At 39.9% G+C, this 27,128-nt stretch overlaps 1 protein-coding gene across 2 annotated transcripts in view; it reads right to left on the bottom strand.

The window, feature by feature from the left end:
* LOC117826628 (inactive N-acetylated-alpha-linked acidic dipeptidase-like protein 2) overlaps window positions 1-27,128 on the bottom strand; it is a 367,684-nt gene that overhangs the window by 202,046 nt on the left and 138,510 nt on the right. For both annotated transcript variants that reach the window (XR_004634076.1, XM_034702819.1), the window contains exon 7: window positions 10,550-10,693. Coding sequence is in view for 1 of the 2 variants with exons in the window: in XM_034702819.1 (XP_034558710.1) it covers window positions 10,550-10,693 (144 nt within the window). In the remaining variant the exon portion in view is untranslated. The remainder of the gene's footprint in view (window positions 1-10,549; window positions 10,694-27,128) is intronic.

Here is a 27,128-nt window from a genome sequence, read left to right as displayed (position 1 = left end):
AAGGCATGGGTGCATGACAGTGACGGCAGTGTGTGTGTGTGTGTGTGTGTGTGTGTGTGTGTGTGTGTGTGTGTGTGTGTGTGTGTGTGTGTGTGTGTGTGTGTGTGTGTGTGACTGTTATCTGTGCAACATGGGAAACAGCAGAAACCAGTGTTCCAGTCAGTGACCAGCTGCTTGGATTTATTGGCGGATAAATGGAAACGGACAGAACGTACGCATGTACACTGAGAAAAACATGCTGGCAACCAATGACGATGACAACACACTGCACAAAACTGGTAGGATAGGAGCACAGGAGATAGATGAGTAGGAGGTTTAAGTAATAGACAGAAGACTAAGGGTGAGAGAATGAAGGATCAGAAGGTGGCAGGAGGCCTGCGGTGATGATGCTGTGATAAGAGGGGATTTACGCTCTGGAAAGCAGGAATTACCTCCTAATACCATATCAATCTCATCCCTCTCTCTTTCAGTCTTACCCACACATGCTCTGTCGAAATGAAAACACCAGTTTTACACCCGAGTATGCCAAAAATGCTCTCCCTATTACCTCTAGTGAAATAGACCCTTATGGGATAAAAGCAAAACTGTAAGATCTCATGAATTCAATGACATGATGGCTGGAAATGACAAAGAACACAAGTGGAGAGACAGCTTTCAGGCATATGACAGTTTGCATGGATTTACAATTCCGGTCTCAAAATATGAAACCCATGCAGAAGTGTTATAAACTGCAATTCATTGAGAATCCACTTGAGGCTGGCTGCAGAAACACTGGAAAACACATACACACCAATTCAAAGAAGATATATGTAGCTAATGTCTCTATCGGCACACACTTTCTAACATGACGCTTCAGAAGATATTAAGATTACAAGTTTTTGCCCAAATAAGGACATGACTGACTTGGTTGCCCAGCGGGAACACATAGCTGTTGGCTAGGAGGCTCAAACCCCGCCTCTTAATGTCACACTCTTTTGGATGAGTTCAGCATTTCCAACATGGCTCCCGCTGACGAATGGCTTCAAAATAGCCCTCAGAAACAGGTGAGTGACATCACGGATACTACGTCCATTATTTATACTGTCTATGGATGTAACACTGACCCTCTTCCATAAAAGCCCATAGTATAAGTGTTCTGTTTAAAATTGTGCCGTTAAGTGATACAATAATAATAATCTTGTGCATTACAGGTCTTATGATTAATTCCTCACATTGAACCACATTTTATTTTTTATTTTTTTAGCTTTATTTTTGTGGTTTTGTAACAAATATAAAACTAACAATACAGAAAACATAAGACAGGCAGGGTCATCATGAGTGAGGTAAAATTTTGGACATGATACATCATAATACTGGGTGGTGAGCTGTGTTACTCAACAGTATAAATGACTAGTTCCTAAGTGTACATGAAATTCTTCGAAATCCTCAGGTTCTGTTTGTTCAAGAGTGTCCACCGGAGAAAGGAACAAGACCATTTCCACAGCAGAATTCATAAAAATATAGACATCATTGCATGTTCAGATACGTTTTTCAAGTCTTCCAATATTTTTCATCTTTTTTGGTTTTCATTTGTTTCATACAATACATTCCTTGAATTGTTTTCAGAACTCCAGTCTTCCAAGTCTCTGCTCAGTCTCCTTGAGACTCTCTGTTATGTATTTTAAGTCTGTTACATTGAAGTTTAGCTTCTGGTTAATTTCCCCTTGATAGTTGGCTTGTTCCCACTTTAGCTGTCCATTAGCTTCAACAAATTCCTATTTCACATCTAAATATAGCCTCCATATCCTTGTGGTCAACTTGGATGCTAGCGTTGTTGTAAGCGTCTTTCCTCTCACTCGCCAAATAATCAATTACCTCCAGTTTTTTGGTGGGGTTTCCTCTAGTCCTTTTTTTGTACCTCCCTTCCAAATGTACTCTATGGAACGGGACTGATCTCGAGCACCACTGCGCTATTAATGCCAGTAATGCCACCCAACTTCAAACACCTGCATGGAAACTTTTTTTTTTTTTACATGGAGTGCATGTCAGGTCATACATGTAATATTATCAGTGAGCTCTAAAATCAGTAAAGTAACCAGTCAACTGGATTGTTCGTCTGTCATTCTCTCTTACATTCACCTTCAATCAGGGCATATATGTGTACTAGGTGTGTGTGTAAGAGAGTACAGTGGTGCGCGTGAGAGAGCTTAGTAGTGTGTGAGAGTTTAGTTGTGTGTGTGAGAGAGTATAGTGGTGTGTGTGAGAAAGCGTAAATTCTGGCCTACGCAGCCTCTCATAAAAAATAGCTGCTCAAACACTAAATTAAGAAGCTAAACACTTTATAGGAGTCCTATACCTTCCATAGTTAGCTGATGCAAAAAATGTCAAGTTTTGCGTCTTAATTGTGAGTAGTTTAGTATACTTGTGTTTGCATTTGTATGCCTTTCTTTCAGTGAGAGAACTTACCTCGCTGCACTTTCTTATTTTTCTCTTCTGCAGCTGTCTGTAAACGGTGTAATTTCTCACACTTGTTAATCTTGCCCCTATGTTCCAGTGTCCTTCATTGCCCTTAAGGAGGGATGTTGAAACCCCAATCATAAGAAAGTGTATTTTTACCCAATCCCTCCATCTATCTGTTAATGTGTCTTTAGTGTGAAACATAAAATCACCTTCAGTAAGAGCTTGTCCCTGCATCTCTTCTCTCACCTCATTCAGGATAGGTTAATTAACAACTGCATCTCATTTACGATGACCTGACCACAAGGCACAGGCAAGCACCAAGTCAAATTACAAGGCAATCAAAGCTGTGCAGCAATGAAAATAGATCTAGTAATTAAACAGTACAAAATAACAAGAGCAGAGATGACATGCAACAATAAAAAGGGGAATGCAATAAAAGAAGGGTGAGAGAGGAGGTCTTCAGATAGACTCATACAAATGCTAATGTTTTTGGGGGACTTTTCTCACATTATTCTGTGTTCAGAGATCGTTGAATGATGAAGAGAGATCAACATTCTTCATGAGTCACTGACCGGTAAGCTTGGTGACAGTTCAAACTGCCCATAACTTATAGACTAAATGTTATCTCTGCATGCCTCTTTAGCTTTATACCTCTTGCTTTTTCGTTATCTGCACAAGGGTCAGAAGATATGGGCTTGAAATGGGCCCTCGAAAGTCAAGGCCCAAGCATTTTGGATTAAAGTAGCTAAAAGCTTTACTTTTCTCTTGAGAGAAAGGGAAAAAAGCTTTTGGGGTATCACTGAAAATCTCAAGAGGAATTTAGAAAGGCATAATATTGCCGAAATTGCTGAGCACAAATTGACAAACCTCCTCCAAATTAAATGGCAGATTGTAAGTCCACTCAGAACAAAATATGATCCTGATTCAACAAACTTACTGCTGAAACCATCTAAATCAGGGGGATTTAATGACGCTTTCAACTGAGTAATAGTGGATCCATCGACTGCCATAGACTTGACATCTGCCCCTTTTCAGTTTATCTGTAGCCAAAACTTCAACCCTGCAAATGGTTGTAGTGTCAGGTACATTTGTAAAAGCAGATGTCACACTATCTTTAATTTTGGCATCAACAAACACTTCATCCACAACAGTCAGCACTCATTCTCTCAAAACTTTAGAGTCACTGCTTCTTTTCCAAGATCCATGGCACGGTGGGAAACTTCTGTGTCTCTCTGTTGGGCTGTGCAGGACTGTACCAAGGTTGGAGGTCTGCGTTTGCAAGCTGCAGATAAACTGTATTTTGGCCTGCCTCTCCTGGGATCCCTGGGGAAAGTCCTAGTCCGGGAAAGTCCTGGCTAGTCCCGGAAAGTCTGTTTTTCAAAGTAATGTCTCTAAACAATATATTTTTTAATCACTGCAACATACTTGTTGCAAATGATGCATTTGAAGTTTGCAACAAATCAAATAAATACTTAGCAGTCCAGGCAGAGTTAAACTGCTGGTTATTGCAGTGCATTTGTCTCTATCTTTTTCCTTTAGTGAGGACAACAACGTTTTTGAAAGCTAGGCTACATAGCATACTCCAAATGTCTTGAATACGCCTACCCCTGGAACCCAAGATGGCTAATTTCGTGCACATTGTCTTTGCTCTTAAATTCTCTTTTTTTGATTTTTTGAAATCATATACAGTATGCCAGTCAGAATGGGGCCTGAGGAGGCCACCAATTTAACTGTATGGGTCTAAATTGTACCTACCCTTAAAAAAAGATTAAAATCTCTGCCAATAACTATACTGTTTATTTAATCAAAATACTTTGAAAATCTAAAATGAGAAACTAAATATGTTTATTTGGTTCTGACAAACATTGTGGTTTTTCTTGAAACTGCTAATACATTTGGCCTGGGGCGCCCTTCATCATAATGGTCAGGTTAAGAACCCTTTGGTCAAGGTTTCAAGATGAGGTCTATAGAAACAACAAACCGATGTTGAATTAAATTGGAAACTGGAAATGACACTCTGATATCCTGTGGATCCATCCACCCTCACCTGACCTTCTGTTTACTTTGTGAGCGTATACAACAATCACACTTCATCCATCTGTGCTCCCCCTAGACAAGAATCATAGTTCCCAAAGCCACCAGAAAGGTTGTCACTTTAAGAGAAACATACATCATTTCACGACATTCAATGAAAATACTGTTGCTCTATAGGGAGGACAGTTTCCAGTTGTTGAGAGCCATTGTGAGTTTATTTTTCCACTAAAACGGACAGACAAGAAAGTTCCTAGTCCAGGTTGCCCATGGCCTGTATTTTTGTTGCTGCTGTATTGAAACAAATATCATTATTGTTTGATTCTTAGCAAAGTTTCACTTTTGATATTGTCTCATAAGCTGGAATGGACATCTTTGAAGGAAATTGTTTTGACTCAATTACATTTTTAATTTTTTAAGTAAATAATGTTGAGTATGGACATCATTGAAAAAATGTATCCTGTTGTGACCCATGTATTGTGATTTGTGTGGTTACTTGAGGTCCTTGACAATACCCAGCTCTACTAAAGCAGCAGTAACTCAGTCTATAGGGACCTGAGTTTGGAGCTGTTGGGTCACCGGTTCAAGTCCTGTCACAGACCAAGTTTGGAAATGGGGCTGGTAGTTGGAGAGGTACCAGTTCAATTCTTTGGCACTGCCGAGGTGACCTGAAGGCACCTAACCCCCAAGTGCTTTGGCACTCCTGCTTTGGGCAACCCCCTCACTCTGAAAGCTCTCCATCAGTGCATGTTCATAGGGTCCTGTTTGTGAATGCTTGCATGTATTTCTGCCAATGTGTGTGCCATGTTTCAACAGAAATGTGTTAAGTTTCGCAGCGAGAATATTTGCTGTGCATCTGATCTGCGCACAACTCTATGAGTTTCTGTATTACGCTATCTGCAGTTTTTTTTCCTTTATGACTTTTTGTCCATACCCTCTGCAGATACTTTGAAGAGGAGAGTGGAGAGATGTGCGTTATTTAGCAGCACTCACCGCTCTTCAAATGTCACATGAACGCGTCTGACGGGGGACATGCTACAACGGGTCTCAGTCAGGTTTGGTGCACTTGGTATAAGTTTGTCTCAAAGAGTCAGTCCAAAGTGAGAGATACAACTGATTTGACACTCCAGGACACCACTCATTCTTAAGTCCAGTCCTTGGTGTACAAATGTACAATCTGTAAATACAGATAACTGTCAATAACCTTACTTTACTAGATTTCTGAGGAATAATAATAGTCAGTATTGATCACAATCTCAGATTTTGTTATTCATAACACCTCATAGGCCAGAAGGTGCACCACTGAAAAACACAAGCAAAAAAAACAAAACAGAGTTAATAAAATATTCTGATTCCTAGGAGATAAAAAGAGGGAAACATGAAGTAGAAAATTAGAGCCCACAAAGGCTTGAGGCCGAGGGTCACCTTGGTCTGCTGTGTTGAAGCACTATCTTTATTTTTCAGATAGTTCTGTGTAAGGAGATCCTTGAATTATGAGGGGAGCCCACATTTGACATGAGTCACGGACTAGCGTGCTGGGCCACAGGTACAACTGCCCATAACTTATAGACTAAATGTTATCTCTGCATGCCTCTTTGGCTTTATACCTCTTGCTCTTACGTTATCTGCATTTAGGGTCAAAGATGCAGGCTCGATACAGGCCCTTGAAGCTCAATACCAAAAAACTTTGGATTGAAGGGGGAAATGCTTCTCCAGCAGCATTAGGACAGACAAGAGGGATTTGAAAAAGGTGTTAAGTTCAATATCCCGAAAACAAATTGCTGAGAAGTCCACGTTATCAAATGTCAAATATGAGGAGTGCAACTCTCCTCTGGGACAACACATCAGAGTGTTGTCTAATCTGATATTTGAAACTAGAGCTGCACAATGTTAGAAAAAACTGACTGCAATAATATCCCTACCTGTAATATACAGTATACATTGCATTATTAAAACATACAGGAATCTATACTAAATAATGTGTACATGATGAGCCACATGTTACTTCATGAGCTAAACAAACACAATTTACTTAGTTGGATGTCATCACTTATTTGTGAAGATGTTTCAATCCTTTATGGCTCTGTCACACCTTGACGATTTAGCAAGCATATGCCGGCTTATAAAAAAATTGGCGAGTACGCTAAGAGCATGCTGAAGCACGCTGGTATAGTACATCATAGTACGGCGAGTATGTCTTTTCGACGTATGCAGCGTATGGATCATATGTCTGGCATACGCCTGCCATAAGTTGTAGGTAAGTAAGGCGATCGTTGACACATGTTCACACACGTAGAGCTGTGTGTCTGAGTGTGTGTGAGTGTGAGAAGCCTTGGAGCCCTCACTCAGTGTCAAACAGCAGAGCCTCTGAAACAGAAGCTGAAGCCAGCATGTCGGAGTCTGGTGGTGTTCAACGATAAAGCTGCTGCTGTTGAATTCAATGAAGTTCAAATTGTGACGTTTTTGAGTCAGCAAGTGTAACTTCTTGTAAAGACCAGAGGCTGCGGAGACACTCTCCACGGCTCATCATGTTCTTACAAAGAGACACTGCAGAGGTTTTAATAACACACCAATACAAGTGCATCTCATTTCAAAACATAAACATTGTCATTAATGAGCCGCAGCCTTTTTATACACTTTAAATGGCGTTATTACGCTGCTGCTGCGCTTTGCACAAGTGGACTATAGTTGGGCATAATGATACGTCGGGAAAGTGCTGGCCAAATCGTCAAGGTGTGACAGGGCAATTAAACTACGTAACCAGAAAGTTGTTTTTCCAATTACGTGAAAACTCACCATCTTGTTCCGCATGTGATTTTTAAAACACTACCACGTGTGTGCTCTACAGGTGTAGATACTGAGATTAGAGACTCTGTGGTCCAGTTAGTGTCCATATGTATGCCCACAATATTTACAAGAACAGGGACGATCGGTTAATCGAGCATTTGCTGGGGTGTCTGTGATGGCAACAGGATCTTGTTTATATTTACAGTCATGGTGACACAGATCCAGACTGTGCATACATGGCAGACAGACAGTCCTCAAGTGAGGGGCTGCATCATGGTGATATCAGACAGACATTTGTTTTAGATGAATCGTGGACAACAAGAAACTGCATGGTGGTAGCTTGACATGTTTCTGGTCATATGACAGGCAATGCATGTCTTGGGATGTTACTATTGCATATAAGCACATTGCAATTGTGATGGTTGATATAATGACAATATATTGTTCAGTCCTATTTGAAATCCAGTAAAAACACTGTTAAAAGATAAAGAAAGATTTGTTGAATGAGAGAGTTACAAAACTTGGTTTGGTTCAGAGAAACATTGAGTTTCCATTTCATTTTACCAAAATTTTACCCATTATTGTTATAGTTAGATACTTGGTTATGGTTACATTGTAATCAGGGTCATAATTACAAGGAATACAATATATAATATAATAGCAATGGCAAACTGTGAATGGTTGAATAAGATTGGTCCAAAATGCTCATTGCTGGGGGCATCAATGAATCTTTTTTGTTATATAAAAAAGGTCAGGCAGAGCCAACAAGACTATTGCAACCTTAAAGCTGCAAGTAAAGCTGTTAACCTGGTCAGTGAGTAAGAAGCAACATGGACTGTAAACCAGAAGACTAGAGCCCTGCAAGCAACTTTAATCCAGGCCCTTGTTGGATGTTTTATTTATTCGCTGAGTTCAGTCACTGATCATGACAAGGTCCTGGTCTTGTTTTCAACATGTCGGTATCTTTTCTGTTCATCCATGCACAGAGCCCCTATGAGGATTTTTCAACTGGTTGTGAAACAGATGTTAATTGATACTGATGCCTTGTTATGACCTACAAGGCATGTACAACTGTCAGCAACAAGACTGACAGTTTTGATATTGTAATTTTTAATGCTTGAAACTGCTGTGAGGGGTTAGGTGTTAGACCATAGGATTGACAGCATGTGAAGAACCATCCTGGTTTTACATTTTCATCAAATAATATTCATATTGAGTGACACATTTGACTGTTAAAGGATGAAAGGATGTTAGATGGAGATATTTAGTCAGACAATACCACTCCAATGTAGAGAGCCAGAGCAGCAAAGCTATTAGGTGTGCATCTTTGCTCAAGGGGTGAGCAAAAATCAACACAAACTGAAACTGAAAGAGCTTTGATGTAGGTTGTCATGAGAGTATAATGTACTTTTTTTTTACCTAAGGGTCATTGTCCTAGGATGATATTTACACCTAAATAATCAATGTTCAATTTGTAATTCAAAAGTCCAGAAGAAATATTTCCTCATGTGAGGAGTAATACTTCTCAACAGTAGAATAGTACTTTCACTTACAGTGATGTAATAACCACAGTGGAGTTATGGAGGTCAGGTCAAATCTGTGACTCAACTAAGCCACAACATCATGAGACTTTAGGTCCTGAGCCGTATTAGTCATCAGACAGTGAGACTGAAATGTCAGCAAAGGTAGGCGGTGGTGAAGGCAATCCTTCAGAGAGAGCAAAGTTTTACAAAAATAAATCAAATAAATACAGCACAAATGCTCTAAAACTGGAATCTAATATTCAAACTTTCTTTGTGTTGTTAACTTGTGTGTTTTGAACATTTTAAATCAACACAGATTTTATGAAATATGTCAAAAGCTGCAGGTCTGAGTTAAAACTTATGAATTAATTATTAATTTGCCACTTGTTGTTTTAACAACAACCACAAGCTATTACTTTAAAGTCATATGCAGACATGGTGAGAGTAAGAGTCCTAAAGCCAAAGCCCTATATGACACAATATGCATATTGATTAACCGCCTCTGTGTGGAAGTTCATGAATAACTCAAAACTTTAAAACCCAAACTGAACTGTTTTCCCTAATCACTATTACTTGAACACTGCTTCCTTTTCACTGAGACTCTGACAGGGTTTTATAGTGAGTACATTTATTGTACACTGTGATGATGGATGTCAATCAATCTTCATGTAACCCAAACTATGGGGGGGTGATCTGTACGGGTGAAGTGTGATCTGTCGCACCACAGGCAGCAAATGTTCAGTATGGGAGAATATGAGGAGTTTTTACTTGAAAAATGACTGAAGTGTTAGATTACAGAAGTACTTGCTTTTTATTTGTCTGACAATTGTTTAATCATCTTATCGTTTAGTCTGTTATCTGAATCAAAGATAAGAGAGGCATCTTAATACACATAACAGCAACATGTCCTGATACCGCACTTAATCTGATTGAGTCAGCTCCCTGCAAAGCTTGTAATTGGATGCAGCAGGACATCTGTAGGACAGATGAGAGTATAATCAAGACTCTTATCTTGCTCAACTCTTGTTTAATGGGGTGTTTTCTTTCTTTGGAAGCAAACTCTACACCCTGATACAAACAAAATCAGTGTCTGCCTCTGTCCAGAGTCTGGCGGCATCTGACAAAGAAAGACCTATAATAGAGCTGAATGGCTTCTTCCAATGCAAAGAAACAACAGTTATCCTCAAAAGTCTTTCCAAAGTTTAGAGACATGCAAACAACTAAATTCATTGTTCCAGAAATGAGCTGAAAGTTAAAAAACAACTAAAAAGTCAGCATTTGTAGCTCTCATGTCAACCAAGCACCAAGCTCAGGTCTTAAAATATGAAGCCAATGCAGAAATGTTAAAAACTGCAGTTCATCAAGCGTCCACTTGAGGCTGGCTGCAGAAACACCAGACATACACACCCATTTAACAAAGACAACTCTTAAATCTCAACAGCAAAAATAAACATGTTTAAAGCCTGGTTCAAAATATAGGTTTGGTCTGAAAAGCTCTTTCACAATCTGCACACACTGTACGGGATTAAGCCATGCCCTAAATAAGGGTATGGCTGACTTGATTGACAGGCTGGCACCCTGTAGCTCATAGCAAAGAGGCTAAAGAGCCATCTCTTTACCTCACACTAGCTTGACAAAGGTAAAAAATATATCAATAATAAACTGAAAATAATATTTTAGTCAGTCTTACCCTTCTAACCTTCACTAAGGTAGCTGATGTCATGAGTAACAACAACTGTTTTGTACTATTCAACACAGTAGGTATCTACCTGTGTTAGGAGGCATGGCCAGAGGAATGCAGGAGTCTCCCTGCCCCGTTGATGGAGAGGACAGTAATGTCTTTGCCAGGAAAGCAGAGATGGGCTGAACCAAAAGAGATGTCAGTTTTCCTCCAGCCTCTCTTGACACGTCAGCTAGAGAGAAACACAAACAGGAAAAGAATCAGAGGAAATCCTGGCAGAAAGTATTGAGAAACATGATCAGTCAGAGTAAAAGAGACAGCACTTATTGTTACTGATTATAACTGCTGTAATATGCTACTTTGGGTAATTTCTATTCACTCATTACAGATGCAATTGATGGAGTCCCACAGGGCCCCATTGTGGGTCTCCTTCTGTTTCCTAAGCTATATTTAATCACACACATTCATAGTGTCCCTCATATAGTGCCTTTGTTAATATAAACAGCTGTTTGTTCCCTTGAAAACCTTAAGAGACCTTTCGGTTGTTTTAGGGTTTTGAATGAAATTTAAAGTGTATCCTTGAATTATATGTTTGGTAAGTTTTGTAAATATGAATGCAGACCTATCCTTTATCTCTACCACTCTTTCAGACAATAGTATACTTGTCAGGAAATCAGAAATAATGATAAATACAAAAGCATATAGGCTGTGATGGATGGGGAGAATGCTGTATGTGTAAAATAAAAAATAGTAGGTAAACACTTTGTTAGGCGTGCAGAGGAACACATATGTTGCGTCTGCAAAACAGAGCAAAAGACAAAAAAAGGCTTTCGGACAGCAAAGTAAAGCACTGGAAATAATTATAGCATTCACTTATGCATTTAATAATCTCTTACAATTGACAAGTACCTCATACAGCCCACTTCAAAAAGGGAACTTTCCTTTTAACATTGCTGAAAAAAAAGGGGTAGAAAAAAGCAAACTCCCCTGAAAACTGTTTGAAATTTTTAAGGCATATCAGTTTTAGTCCATCGTATTTTCAGTGTGAGAATTTGTAACAGGAGGTTAAGTGCAGATCCTGAGGCTGACTTTAGAATCATAAACTTGTAGTCTGACGTGGCTCATAAGGCCTATGAAGCAAAGAAGGCAAAGGGAATCATGCGGCCTGGAGCCTGAAAATTGGTAAACAAGCATGTCAAATGAGATGTCTTTACGTACCTACATACACTACCAGTCAAATGTTTGGACACGCTTTCTCAATCAACGTTTTTTATTTATTTTGACTGTATGTCCATTATGAGCCTACTATTATGAGCCATTATGAGCCCACTCCACACTTTGATATTCAGCGTGTTTAACACTGTACGCCTCAATACGATCTGTATCTATTCAATATTGTAATAGTAATAATTGATCGTTAACATTTCCAAAGATTGATCACGGAAAATACTTGAAGTTTACATCCCTAATAAATATGTAAAGTAAAGTGTGAAGTAAAAATGGCATCTCTGACTCCCTTGCAGCTTAAAGTGATGAAGTGATAGTAAACTGGAGTCATATTTCCATCCATCCATCCATCCATCCATCCATCCATCATCTTGACCGCTTATCCCATTTGGGGTCGTGGGGGGCTGGAGCCTATCCCAGCTGACATTGGGCGGAAGATGGGTACACCCTGGACAGGTCGCCAACCTATCACAGGGCTAACACGGAGAGACGGACAACCATTTACACACACACTCACACATACGGGCAATTTAGAGTGATCAATTAACCTGGAGAGCATGTTCTTGGCTGACTGTGGGAGGAAGCCGGAGTACCAGGAGAGAACCCATGCAAGCATGGGGAGAACATGCAAACTCCACACAGAAAGGCACCTGCCCGACCAGGGACTCAAACCAGGAACCTTCTAGCTGTGAGGCAACAGGACTACCAACCACACCACCGTGCAGCCCTGGTTCTTTTCCTTTGGTGTAAAATGCATTGATATCTTTAATTCTATTTGTTTGAATTAATTTGTTTATTGATATATTGGCAGGTTAAGTTTGGGCTTAAGGAATTTATTATTGGTTTAAGTGTGGTTAATAGTTGTGTCTACCTACTTTAGTTGACAATAAAGTTACCTGCTGTTAAATAAACTGTGCAGTGTATGACATGGTGTAGCTGTTGCCGTAGTGCTTGCTGTGATTTCTCATGATGTCCCTTCGCCACACAACACCTGTATTTTATAAAGAGTATATCCTACTTCACAAGACTAATATCATGCTGTACATCCAAGTAAATTTGGTGTAAAACCACAAGTATATTAAAGAAGAGATAAATTGCTGACTTGACAAATAAAGTCTTGTGTTGCCTTTTTTGCCCGTTAAAGTAAACAATGTACTTAGATTACATTATTTCCATTATAACAGGGACAGTCATAACTCTTTGCAGAGGTAGGCATACTTAGTTTTTAATATCTAATTTCCTTAGCCATTTACATCTTGTATACCCCATTAACTTAAGCATATTGTTATTTTTCAGCTTTTCTTGCAGCTGAACCATACTTTGTCCAAGTTTGTGAATAATCTATACTCTAACCTTTGCTGTGAGGACAAGCTCAGCAACCCTTGACAGGGTCCCTTGTGCTTTCTTTGAACCAAACGTCTTGTCAATAGCTTTCTCTGGTGGGTCTAGAGAGTGTCACAGCGGCACTCCAACTCCACATGATGATTAATAATCCATGAACAACACGGGAGACAGGACAAGGGGGCTGGGAGTTGGGGGCTGAGAAAATTGAGGAGGGAGAATCATCCCAAAATAAATACAGACAGGCAGGGCAGGAGACAGTGCGACACGTTTCGAGAAAAACATGAAAAGTTAAAGAAGAGGAGAGGTAATAAATGAAGAAGAGAGGAGCAGATGATGTGACATGAGAGGAATAGGTTAAGAGAACACAAGCAGAGGGGAAGGACAGACAGAAGAGATGACACAACATGGAAGGCTGGAGGGGCTGGGAGATGCAACGTTAGGGCAAGAAAAGGTCAACAGGAGGAATAGAGCATGTGTGGGAGAGGAGTGAAGAGTGACAAAGTGCCAAAGGACATGATAGCAAACACATTTTAAGCATTCGAGGAACAAACTATTTGAAAAGTACTGCACTGAACCGAATACGACAATCTCCCTTTTCATGACTGCATTTTTATTATTTTAGATAAAGACTCATTGAAGACCAAATCTGGTTTTATAAAGAAAAGTATTTTAATTGAAAACAAACTCAATAAAATGAGCTCTATAATTATAACACCTTTGACATAAAACCAACACCATTTCCAATTGTATTGTCATATTTGAACGGATCTTAAACCAGTCACATGTCAAGATGAAGCACTATCTGTATTCAATACCCTCAAATTTTAAAAAAGAACCTGACAGCTGTTGTAAGGTTAACTGTGCTGGTGATGGGCACACCCACACAGCTACTCACACATACATTTTAAGAAGATCTCATTGTGCTGGCCACTTTCAGAAATGACTGTTTGATAGTTGTTTAATGCCTTTGCTGCATTCATACAGTTCCCTTGAAAAAGGCATCATAACTCCACCTCGGTTGTTGGATAACTTGACACACTTTTGTGCTACTTTGCTCTGGTCACAATGTCTACTGTAGCTGTGGATGACGGTTGGCCTCAGTCATGTAGGGTGTACTCTTTTTAAGTTATACTTTTGGTCTTTTAAAGCCTTTATTGGAGAGGACAGGACACGGGGTAGAGCAGAAGACTGGGAGAAGGAGTGGGGGGTAACATGCAGAAAAGGGGCTGCAGATTGGAACTGAACCTGGGTTGCCTGCTTGTGGACCACAGCCCCCTTACATGGGGCTGAGTGACCTACCCACGAGGCCAAACCAGCACCCTATCATAACCTTTATTTAAACTCGAATATTCACTGAGGTTGCCCTCATTTACAATGACGTCGAGTGACACACAAGTCAAACACCATTACACAACAAAATATAAAATGCAATGTAAAAACAGAGGAAGTTGCACAAATGCAAAAGCAATGATAAAAATGGAGCAAATCCCATTAAACACATGATAAAGCAAAACCTTCACTTAAAACAGCTGCAGAATGATACACAGTGGTTTGTGATCATGGTTTTGAATTGTACATAGTTTGGAAGGCTATTGATATTTAAAAAATGTTGAAGCTTGTTGATGTATGAAGGGTATTCATTACTCATATAATGTAATGAATATTGGCATTTACTACCCGGCTTTCTTACTGATCTTCCGGTTGTGTAAGAGGGTTGATTCTGATTGGTCAAAACCCATTGACAACCCCTTGACAGCGGTTATTAACATTCACTAGCACTAGCAACATCAGTGGCAAACTTATCACACGTCATATCAGATCAATCCGCTTCACGTCGGGGTCTTGTCTCACCCTGTTGGGATTATTTTTCCCATCACAACCTGCTAACCTTACTTAATTGCTAAATCCCAAAATATAATATAAGCCCATTTTTTCAGACATATTTACAGGAAAAAAACTTTTTCTTATATTTTTTTTAATACAGTAACTATTACATACTACTTAGAATCCACTGTGGAAATCCGAGAGGATCATTACAAGGAGCTATATTACATGCATTGGCTGATATTTCTGTTTTCCTAACTTCATATTTTTGTACCAAATCTTTGAGAGTATGATTCTACCAAGCTGACATTCAACTGTGTCTTACCAATCCAACTCTGGTGCCCTGATGACTGCACAGCATGAAAGCCAAGACTAGCATTCAAGCCACAATTTGCATCAAAATCAAAAGATTTGCATAATCAGAGTATTTGCAAGTTATTTTTTTTGTTGGGTTCAATAGTCAAGGATGCAAATTGAAATCCAACAACATTTATTTGCCGATCTGACACTGCTGACATTCAGGGGAAGTGAGAGCTGGAGAGTTCAAAACAGAAAGAGCTGTCACAGCTTCCTATGACTGTTTGTCTAATTGACTTAATTTCAAGTGCAAAAAAGTGTCATGAAACAGATGGCTGGTTTTCTGACTATTAAGACAGAACAGTGCATTTCTAACTGTGTCTTTTTAGTCACTGAACTAATAGGCTCAAAAAGCCAGCTAGCTAGTTCTCACCTCTTTAACAGCTCATTGGATACAGTGATATAAAATCCTCTGAATGCCCTCAGTGCAAAACCTTCCTTCTCACTGCCTCTTTTTGAAATACCTGTATTGCAGTAGTGTGTTTCTGTGGCAGTTCTCAATGTGAGCAGCGTCATGCTTTATACACAGGTCCATCTCATACTGGGCATGTATGGAGCGATGGCCATGGATCACAAAGGGGAATGAAAACAGTACCTATGCTCTCCACCTTAAAATGACTCCTACCCATCAATTATCTACAGCTTATCCCATTCAGGGCTTCAGAAAGGCTGAGGCCAATCCAAGCTGCCATTGGGACAAAGGTGAGGAACACCATGGACTGGCCGCCAGTCAATCACAGGGATAACACAGAGAAAAACAAACTATCACTCACTCAATCACATCTATGGACAATTTACCCGGGACTTCCACCAGATCTGTGTCTGGTCCACCTCCAATCCGCTGCAGTCTGGATCTGTGCTCTTTCGTCCGTCAACACCCACCAGTTCCCCTTTCAGAATGCAGCACAGAGCAGGACAACTTGAGTCATGTGACCAAGGTTTTCCTGCGATAATTACTGAATGAATGATTTTCAGACTCATCCCAGGTCGACAAACAGCAAATGCGCCATCTGGAGACTCACCGTTTCACTTAAAGTCATCAATGACATCATATGTGCCATTGGTAGAAAAGAGTATTGTGCAGCTGCATTTGTTGATTTGGCCAAGGCTTTCGACTCTGTGGACCACGGCACACTGCTAGACAGGCTTACAAACATAGGACTTTCTGAGAGCTGTCTTGCCTGGTTTGAGAATTACTGCTCGGATCGTCTTCAGTCAGAAGGGTGGAGGGGCTCCTTTCAGATCCCCTGCCCCTTTCTATAGGTGTCCCAAAAGGGGGTATTTTGGGTCCTACGCTTTTCAATATTTAGGTTAATGACATTGCCCTTGTAGCAGGTGATTCTCATGTCCATCTATATGCTGATGATACCATTATTTACACATATAGTTCCTCCCTGACTTCAGCACTGTCCTCATTACCTCATTACAGGCCAGTTTCCATAGCGTCCATCATGCTTTCATGAGGCTCCATTTAGTTTTAAACTCTTATAAAACTAAATGCATGTTTTTTTTAACAGAAAACTACCATTGGTCAACCGTTCCCTCAAAATCTCCTCCTTGGATGGTTCAGTGATTGAGTAAGTTGACAGCTACAAATATCTAGGAATCTGGCAGCAAACTTTCTTTTGAAACACTCATAAACACACTGCTCACTAAGGTCAATACAAATCCTGTATTGGTTTTCTCTTTCGCAACAAATCCTCCTTAACACACTCTGCTAAATACAGCTTCTGGTTAAGATGACAGTTCTCCCTATTTTGGACTACGGTGACATAGCCTACAGGTCTGCTTCTAACACTCTCCTTCACAAAGTATGTCATTTACCATGCAGCTATCCGTTTTGTCACTGGAGCCCCATTCACCACTCACCACTGTCACCTGTACTCTCAGCTGAACTGGCCTTCACTCCGCTCTCGCAAACAAACACACTGGTTTATATTCATTTACTAATCCCTCATTGGTAAAACCCCGTTATAAAAACAGTCACTAATCAAAATTCACAGCACAAACCGTAGCCTGCGCTCAAGTAGCTTTATTTACCTCATCACACCCAAAGCCCGGACCTCCTTTGGTCTCACCTTCCAGTTTTCTGCTGCAAATGATTGGAATCACCTGCAACAATCCCTAAAGCTAACCTCTCTCGTTCCACTCGCCACTTTCAAAAACTTATTACATCCCATAACTCAACATCACTGCACTTGCTCTTAAGTTGTTCACTCCTGTCATATCTTTGTATTGTATTGTTCCATCTCTAGGTTTCTCTGTATGTCCTCTCTGGTATTTTTATTTATCATGCCACCTGTGTTGCCTTTTCACCCAGGTCATTATTTTAAATGAGAATTGGTTCTCAACTGACTTACCTGGTACAATAAAGGTTAAATAAATACAAATAAAATCTGCTCATCCATGTTGGCTTCTGAAAACCTGTGACCTGTTGACTCCAAGCCTGGCTCCACTCATCATGATGGCTTTTTTTTTTTGTAGTTAAGTGAAATACGATCTGGTGATATCACAGTGTTTTACCTAAAAATTAACGGGATGTTTTAATTTCGTTTAGGCGCCTGACTTCCTGTCCTGCGCGATCTTCTCTGTTGAGATTAATGCATCAGGCATCTGGCAGAAATAGAAGTCTTGTGTATCTGATCTGGAGGGTTCTGGTGTGCCAGATCAGAGACCCAGTGGGAATGCAACAGAGCGGATCCAGTAGGAGTCCAGTTTGTAATAAAAACTAGATCCGGAATTTGGTCGTTGGAGTTACCAATTGACCTAACAGGCATGTCTTTGGACTGTGGGACATAAGATAAAACCCAACTGTTCAGAGAGATACATGCACAACAAACCCTACTTGAAATAATCCTTCAGAGGTTCTAACCAGGAAACTTCTTGTTGAAAGACAGCAGTGCCAACCACTGCACCAGCATGCTGTCCTACTCACACATGTTCATCTGCATTTTGTTTGAAATGAACCACCAAACAATAAACACAAGTTTGACTTCAATTTGTTGTCTTGATCAACAACACTTATTTGACATTGACTGATGACACAACACATTATTTGTTCTGATGTTTTTCTTTGGCCTCTCACACAGTGCTGGGAGAGTTCATCCATCATGACGCCTTTGTACACATTTCCCCCCTAAACAGCCCACTATTGGTGTCTCAGTGTGTGATTATACATTTCATAATGGGGTTGTGGAAGCACAAGAGGCACGGCTTGTAAACAGCAGGAAAACCACACACACACACACACACACCCACACGCACACGCACACGCACACACACACACACACACACACACACACACACACACACACACACACACACACAGAGAGAGAGAGAGACATGAATGTAGATATAGACCTTTTTCATCCTGCTGGCTCTTACGCCACACATCACCACCTTATTCCCCTCATAGCACCTCTGTTACTACCTCTGAGGGAAGATGAGAGGCGGGACTACTTTGCCACACATCATGACACCTCTGTGTGTTACATATAACAGGGGCCTAAATATCCTGGCTTGAAATGGCAGTATGTAAGAGCTCTCTGTTTCAATTACCTCGACTGTTGAAGGAGGTAATTCATGGAGATGAGTTAGAGGAGGATCAGAGTGCTCCGGTGTCATGGGGGTGTGGATTTTGCTTTGCTAACCTCTTCTGGGTTATTTGTTTTTCACCGAACTGCTTTATTTTCCCTTTAGTCTCACCGTGTTAGGTCTATTTATTCAGCTCACGCCTCCTTTTGTTCATTATTGTTATTGAGTGCTCATTATTTTTCACACCCTTGTGTGGTTAAGAAACAAAGCAGTATTTTGTTCATCATCAATGATATATATATATACATATATATACATATATATATGTATATATATGCATGAAAAACATATTTTATTTTATCCCTCTGCTTAGATTTTCAAAAAAATAACTAAATTGAAAGAAACAGTAAATATCTCAGCTTTAGCCCCCAATAGAGCACATTTATTAGAGCATCAACATCAAGGGGCCAACAAAACAAGACGGATGAAGACAAAGCAACATGGTTCCACAATGGGATTCAAAGCTCTTCATTAACACTCACTCCAGACCTATTTCCAAACCATTCATTATAAGATGCTTGAGAACAATCGTCTTTGATGTCGGACTTTTGTTTTTCACCCTCATCCTCTCCCACTCCAAATAAATCCAGTCTTGACAAGCATCTCACATGTAATTACTACTTAAAGTGATTATTAAGAGTAGTGTCAGGGAAGTTAATGCGTGCTTCTTCTATATTTATTGGTAAACACTGCCTGATATCAGCACCATTACTTAGTCTTTTATGGTGGAAACTGCATTTAAAATGTAGTGAGGTAAGCTATGTGTTGTTTGGAGTACATGAAGCATCCCTGCAATAAACCCACCTCCCACAGAAATGTAGCCAGCTAAGCTATACGGCAACATGGCAAAAGGAGATTGCTTCGTCAAAGTAAAAATTTACAGTGAATATATAATTATGTAAAAGTCAAAGCTATATTTGTAGGTTTATCTCTTACATCATCAGAGGAGCCACAGACAAGAGCAACAAGTGAACAAGAGACGGATGTAGAATCTGCATCACAGCGTGCAGTGTCTCCAGTAAAACAACAGGTTACCAACCAGCTGGAGATTTACTTGGAGAAAGCCAACAAGGGGCCGGTCCAAAGGATCATGAGCCAGAAAGAGAAGGCCGATCAGCTGGAGGAGGAGAAGGTGGCTCCAGCAGTTTTTTCAAATTAAACTGCTGGATACTCAGAGAGCAGAGGACAACCACAAGTTAGGAGTCCTGCTAGTTGATCTGTCGAAAAAAGGTGGGACAGAAAGAGAAGCCGTTGTCAAAGCTTCAAAACTGGAAGATGCTCTTGCAGCAGAGATGAATAAGCGTTTGAAGGCAGAGACACGCCTGATACAGCAGACAGAAGAAACTGTCATGCTGAAAGCTGCACTGACTCAGGCAAGCCAGGACCTTGAGAACCAGAGGAGAAGGAAACGCCAGTGGGAGGAGGATCAAGCCCGTCTATCAGGCGAACACAAGCAGGTCAACTCCAGGATGAAGGCATATCTGACCCAGGCACAGGAGGAACTGGACAAAGAGAGACTCCAGTCTCCTCCAGTCTATGAAATCCATAAAGGAGATCCTGGAAGAGAATAAAACAGCCGCCACAACATCCAGATATGGTTTCATGGAGATGCCGAGTCTGGAGACTCTGATGGTGGCAAAAAAGCTTCTTCAGTAAAGAAGCTTTCAGGGGGAGGGGTGGAACGTCTCGAAGAACTTCAACCAAGTATTATCCCCAGTATACCCTTGTGTTGTACTGTCTCGCACTTTTTGTCTCATTGAATGTCAAAAAACACAAAAGTGTTTTGGAATATGAATCAAGTTATATTTTTTTCTCAATGTTTTAAAGCTGATTGAGAAAACTAAATAAATATATTTAATATACCCAGTTAGGATGACAGGGTCTGATGACAGGTATGATAATAGACAAAGTAGATAAATACGAGTTCAATAACTGTCAAGCTCCCCCCTATTGGCTGACTGGAGTGTTGGTATTCCATTAGGCTGTGGTTCTGTAGTTAGCTAAAGTTATTTTATGTATAAAAAAGTAGCTTAATATACCACAAATACAGAGTGGTCAAAAATAATACACAAACACAGCATGGACTTTGACTCAAAGTGTTTTAATGTAAAATAAAATAGCTTGTATGCTCAAGCTTCTTTTGAAATATTGCATTAACCTAGCTTGCTACATTTTTCTGAGAAGTTTACTTTAAATTGATTATTTGATTTAAAAAAACATGCTTGATGGACAGCTCTGCTAACAAATGTAGGCTCCTGTACAGCAAGCAGAGTCATTGAACTTCCCATAGCTTTGAGTGTCTACTTCAAACCTACACAAGGATCTGTTCTGTTGTTGACTGCACCAACCTGAAGTTTAATGCATGTCTTGGATAGTGAAAATGGTGCAATATGTTAGCAGCAAAGAGGTGGGCCAAAACAGAGGAGTTATTTAGAAGAAAAAAAAATCCAGTACAGATATTAGAAATAACAAAATGAGGTTCAGAAACCAAAGTGTTCCTTGTAGCCGGTTGTAAATTGGTATTTTTATATGGGCTTTAATGCGTTCATTGGTTTCCTCGGATTTTGCAGCCAGTCCCTAGCCCTTCTAGGATGCACCTCCCATTGAGCCAATATCAATGGGCCCAGTTTTCTGCCCTGCAATCCTATATAAGTACCTCATTATTTCTGCTACCATGGGGTCATCTCTTGACACCATTGTTTCTGAAGTCACGAGTCTTAAGGCTGATTTATACTTCTGCGTCGCCCCTACGCAGCAGGGGCTGACGCGGACATGAGCCCCACATACTTCTGCGTCGGTGTGTCCGTGTCGCGCAGTAATTCTCCGCCGAAACGCCTGAGGGCAGTGTGCTCTCTCTGATAGCCGGTCACCTACTTCCGGCCCGCTACGATCTCTGTTTACTTTTCCACATCGATTCAGAGCGTGTTATGTTAATCTATAGCTGATACATGTTGCTGTTTATCGTACAGACATGATTACATGAAGAATAGAGAGGAGGACATGAAATAAACGGCCGATGTGTGGCCGATGTCCGGGATCCCGGAAGTGCTGTGAATGCGGGAAAGACAAAGCCGCCGAGCGGACCAATCACAGGGCTTGCGGTCCGCGTCGGCTCTACGCGGAGTTACATTTTGGAGGAGGTGCACGTCAGCTACGTGCGTAGGCCTCTGCGTAGGTACGGGAGCTACGCAGACCTACGGCGTAGGCTACGCCGTCAGTTCGACGCAGAAGTATAAATCAGCCTTTAGTCAGCACCTTCTGAATGGCAATCTATAGGCATCAGATGTCCATTGCATTAATACAGATTCAAAAAGACTAGAGAAAATAAAATATCATCCAGCACCTTCTTTATATCTGGTTTTAAACACACATTCTTAATACAGTAAAGAGTATAGATCTTTTTCCACTCAGGATGAACTGTTTCTTGTTCGTAATTGATGAAAAAAGTATTCAGCAGTTACTTGACATTCAATTTATAGTATCCAATGGGGATAGTAATGGCTGTCTAAAGTGTTATATATGAATTTAAAAGCTGGTATTGGTCAAGAAATGTAATTTTGGAGTCTAAGTCATTGTTTAAAATTATACTCTTTAAGAAGAAGTCATAAAGACAACTTGGATGCAGTACTTCACTCAGTGAGTCATGGCGTGTGCCAGTTTTGATGTCTGTTTTAAGAAATTAACTACTGTGACAGTGAGGTTTACCCAAGAGGTTTTTGCACTGTAGCTGAGACACCAGAGGTCCCCTGAGATGGCAGCACAGTATGTACTGTACTTCAACCTAGAACTGTTCCTTTTTTTCATACTTACTTTCACAGAGAATTAACCCTTTACTGTGTCCACACTGGCATTTTCCTGTTGGTACTTTGAGACATTCATTTGGAATTATTTGATTTCAGATGGGACTAAATGCAAATGTATCTAACTCTACAAGTTCTATTTCAAATATGACTACTTCAACCCTGCTTTAGTTTACTGGCAGATAGACAGAACACCCACCAACATTTCTTACTCTACAGCTTAGCCACTCAAAAAACAAGCCCATCGACCTAAATACCATGTAACATAAAGCATAACAAAACACAATTTTCAGACATAGTATACAACATGTAGCCCCGAGACTTGGCTCAGTCAGGCCAGCCTTGTGTCAGAATAATTGTGCATGAGCTTAATTCTCAGAATGAATGAAAGAGTAACTATGAAGGCAGGCAGTAGAAAATCCAAGACATGAAACAAATGAGATGGCAGGAAGCATCACATGGTCTCCCACAGTGATCAAAGCAGAGGAGAGGAATGCATTACAGCTAATAAGCACTGCAGGAGGCTCCTTCCTCCACATCCCCATGAATAAGTGACATCTTACTATTAGACACTTTGCTAAGCTCAGGCCAGCAGACAGGGATGAAGAATGAGAGACATGGATGGAGACTTAAGGAAGGAGGCAGTTTTTAAGACGAGAGAGAGAGAAAGGAAGTGATTCATGTTTTCTGTAACACAATGCCAAAACTAAATCTGGCCTATTGATTTGGACAGAATTATTCATATTTTTGTTCCTTCCAGTCATAATTTCGTGCTTTCCTGCTTTGCCTTTGGCAGCTCCGGCTGGTAAGAGTAAATACTGTTGAAAGTCTCTTTTTTTTAAATCCAGTCACATAGAGCAGGTTCTTCATTATGTCAGCTAGCCTTAAAGGGAATCTAGATGCCATCGTTTCTGACATGTTGTTTCACAGCCTCAGACATAAGATTTGGATTACCATCAAGGAAATTTACCTTGTAAATAGCTACAACGGCAGCTCCGTAATGGTCCAAGCATCCAACCGTCCTTGACACCATGTAAATGCAACCAGACACATGTTTGTGTTATCTGCATCAAGGGGACTGCTTGTGCAGTCAAAGGACATAAGATGCAGCATAATATACTCTGACTGCATGTGTGAAATGCTTCTACATGCAGCAGCTGACTCTATGATTGATAGCAGAACTCATCAGGTGTATCTAATACGAGGTTTCTGGTTTTAGAAGGGTATAGATTGTAAGATAGCATCCAGACCAAATGCCTGTAAGGAAATAAATAAAAAAACTAAGATAAAGCCTTGATTTAAAAAAACAAATGTAAAGTCATATTCTGTCATAAAAGGCTATCTGTGAGACAAAAAGTTAAAATAATCAGGGACAAGTTGCATCCATGTTATCACGTGAAGACCTCTATTTAAATCAGCAACATGACGTTTCTATGCAGATGTGGAGCTCTTTCTAGTACCAGCTGTTACAATCACCTTGCCAGCTACTGAATGATATTGAGTTCAACCTATGCTGATGTTGGTAGCTGTGAGGTATGGACCCACTGCCTGCGACCAATTCGTAGATACTCACAACTCCCCTTTCGCTGGTGACTTTTCTTAAAAGTATTTTTCATCAAACCAACTACCAAGTGTCTTTACTGAACAGTATACCACAGTTTTCTTCGAAGCATTATTGTGACCAAACGCAGGAGAAAAGCACGCTCATCAATGGAACTGGCACCGCTAGACTAGCCTGCTTTGCTCTGTATCCAGTGTGCTTTGCACAGTGGAGCGACTTCTTGCTTCATCCAGTCCCATTCCCTGGCAAAATATCTTAACACAATAATAAAACCTCTCTCCACAACCTTTCCCATTCACCTCTCTCAGACCCTGATTCCCTAAAGGGTTGTGCAGCTTTAGCGCACACTAAATGTGTGCAAATGAGCCAAAATGACTTATTGATACCTCCTTATTATGGCTATTTTATGATAAATAATAATCATAACTTACTCTCCTATTTTTGACATGTAATCATAATTCAGACTTTTTATATCACATTTATGACTTACTATGTCATATTTATGACTAACTACCTCATAATTTGGCTTTTTATGTCATTTGACTGACTTTTTCATAATAATGACTTAACATTCATTTATCATTATCATTATTATTTTTGCTTTATCCAGGCTTGGTCTTTTATTTATCTATTATACTATCAAGAATAGGCGTCCATATTTGGTCCATAACGGTGCTTGGCAAAAGTGTGTTAGAGGCATTTAAACCTTCAGCACCTGTTTATTATGTACAAAGATATATATATATATATATATATATATATATATATATATATATATATATATATATATATATATAGAGAGAGAGAGAGAGAGAGAGAGAGAGAGAGAGAGAGAGAGAGAGAGAGAGAGAGAGAGAGACTTGCATGCATAGAAACACATTTTGTATAAAAAAAAAGTTAAACTCACTGCAAACTGTATATCTGATTTCAAGCTGTTGCAATTAGTGTCATATTTAATTTTGCAAATGTATCATTTAAATCATTCACTCAGCAAATCAATTTCCTTACCTGAGTGTTCAAGAAAAGTGTGACAAATTAAATTCTTCTAAGAACTTGCACTGATACATCTCAATCCTACAACTTTTATCACCTCTATCTAACAAAGTTTAATGATGAGACCAAAGGTTTTTTTTCTGATCCCACCAAAACCCTCCTGTGGGGAATTTTAATGAACCACATAAAATAAAATGAAGCAGGATCCATGGTTTGGGCACATTGCCTGGGTCTTTGTTTTATCATATTTAGGATTAATATTCAATACAGAGCAAGTTCTTCCTGTATGGTGCCAAAAAACAAACAAAAAAAAACGATTTTGGCACAAACAAGTATAAAAAGGTTAACAGTTAGTTCATATCACATACTGAATGTAACTGTTGATATGTCTTTACCCACCTTTGTTTTGAATGATGGCGATTTCTTAATCTGTGAGTAACCACAAAGTCAAACATGTTTCTTTTTTCTGCTTCCATTAATTATAATACACATGTTTAGAATACAACAAACATTTAGCTGGGAATCCAGCATGAGCAGTTTAACATACTTCTGTTGAACAAGCACTTGATATAATCCCAGACTACTACTGACTGCAATTACTAAATTTAATTCACAGTCCTGTTTGAAGCCAGGATGTTTACCACAACCGTTTACAATTGATAAGTCCATTAAACTGTAGTAAATCATTAATATACGTCTTTCTTACTCATCATCCAGCTGTGTTAAAACTAGTAATAACAGTGATTAAGTCCAACAGCCAAAGAGATCCCAAGGACAACCTGATCACACACATCATATCAAATAAATAAAAGGAAGCAGTCCGGCTCGTTTCACCACTGCCTGTTGACACTGTGGCAAAAACGTTAGTTTCTGTCTCAGCCTGGGCTTGAGAGTCAAGAAATAAAGTTGGTGCCTGTCATTATTTTACAGCCCCAGCCATCTCTGCTAGGTAAAAGTGGAGCACAGTTAATTCAATTTAGTTATCTGTATAATGAACAGGGAAGACACTACTGCTTGAAAATTTGGAGATAGGATGTGATAGGCTAACCATACATTGCCACTGCTCTTGATAGCTTTGTGGATGAGTATGCCCGCTGTCTACCAATAGTTTTTACACGATAACCAGCTCATTGCCAACATGGAGTATCTGCTGCCAAAGTAAACTCACTATCAATCAACAGAAACACCAGTTGGCTTCCACCAACTGGTGTTTCTCAGTAGGCCAGCGACATTGTTGTTTTAATAGACTTTGATTGTGTTTTGATATTCCGGAGCTGCTGAAGTGGTGGATCCAGGGAATTACTAATCTTTCGCTAATGATGATGGTGTTTTAATGAAAGCTTAATGACACTCTTAAAACCCTGGTGTACTTACTGCCAGCGTTTGCCAGAAAAAGAGAAAAATGAGGACGGAGAGAAGAAGAGAGGGAGTTGGTGTTAAGAAAGCATGACTACATAACACTGAATAACACTTTCAAGCCCTTAGACACTTTGGTCAGTAACACGATTCCCCCTCACAAGTAGTCCAACTCTTACAATGCCAACATGTTCTGACTTGCAGCTCATGAAATACCACGGCTATGTGAGTGACCCTGTGCTTTGAAAGTGTGATGATATATTACACCTTTATCATCAGTTTGGCAGGTGCAGGTTCCAGGTAAGCAGTACTCAATATGTATTGTCTGGTTAGACTTTCAAAATAAAGTGAACAACTAATGATAAATCATACGCAATATCTTTCAAGACTTTCAGAGTAAAGCTTGCTGTTAAATACGTCAGATATTGAGTGCCAGGTATCAATCCCTGTTGAGCTTTGTTTTCCTTTATTTTACTTAATGTTCATATCAATTCTCCAGTTACTTTCTCCACCCTCTCACCTATGTTGTATCTTTAATGTGCACATGTATATGAAAAATATTGTGAGCTTATGTACGACTTGCGCTACATTAGATTGAGCTTCACTAAACC

The sequence above is a fragment of the Notolabrus celidotus genome, chromosome 2 (genome assembly GCF_009762535.1).
Source record: "Notolabrus celidotus isolate fNotCel1 chromosome 2, fNotCel1.pri, whole genome shotgun sequence".
In the NCBI taxonomy this organism is placed as follows: Eukaryota; Metazoa; Chordata; class Actinopteri; order Labriformes; family Labridae; genus Notolabrus; species Notolabrus celidotus.
Note: the sequence above shows the minus strand (reverse complement) of the source record. Positions and strands in the feature narration are given on the sequence as shown.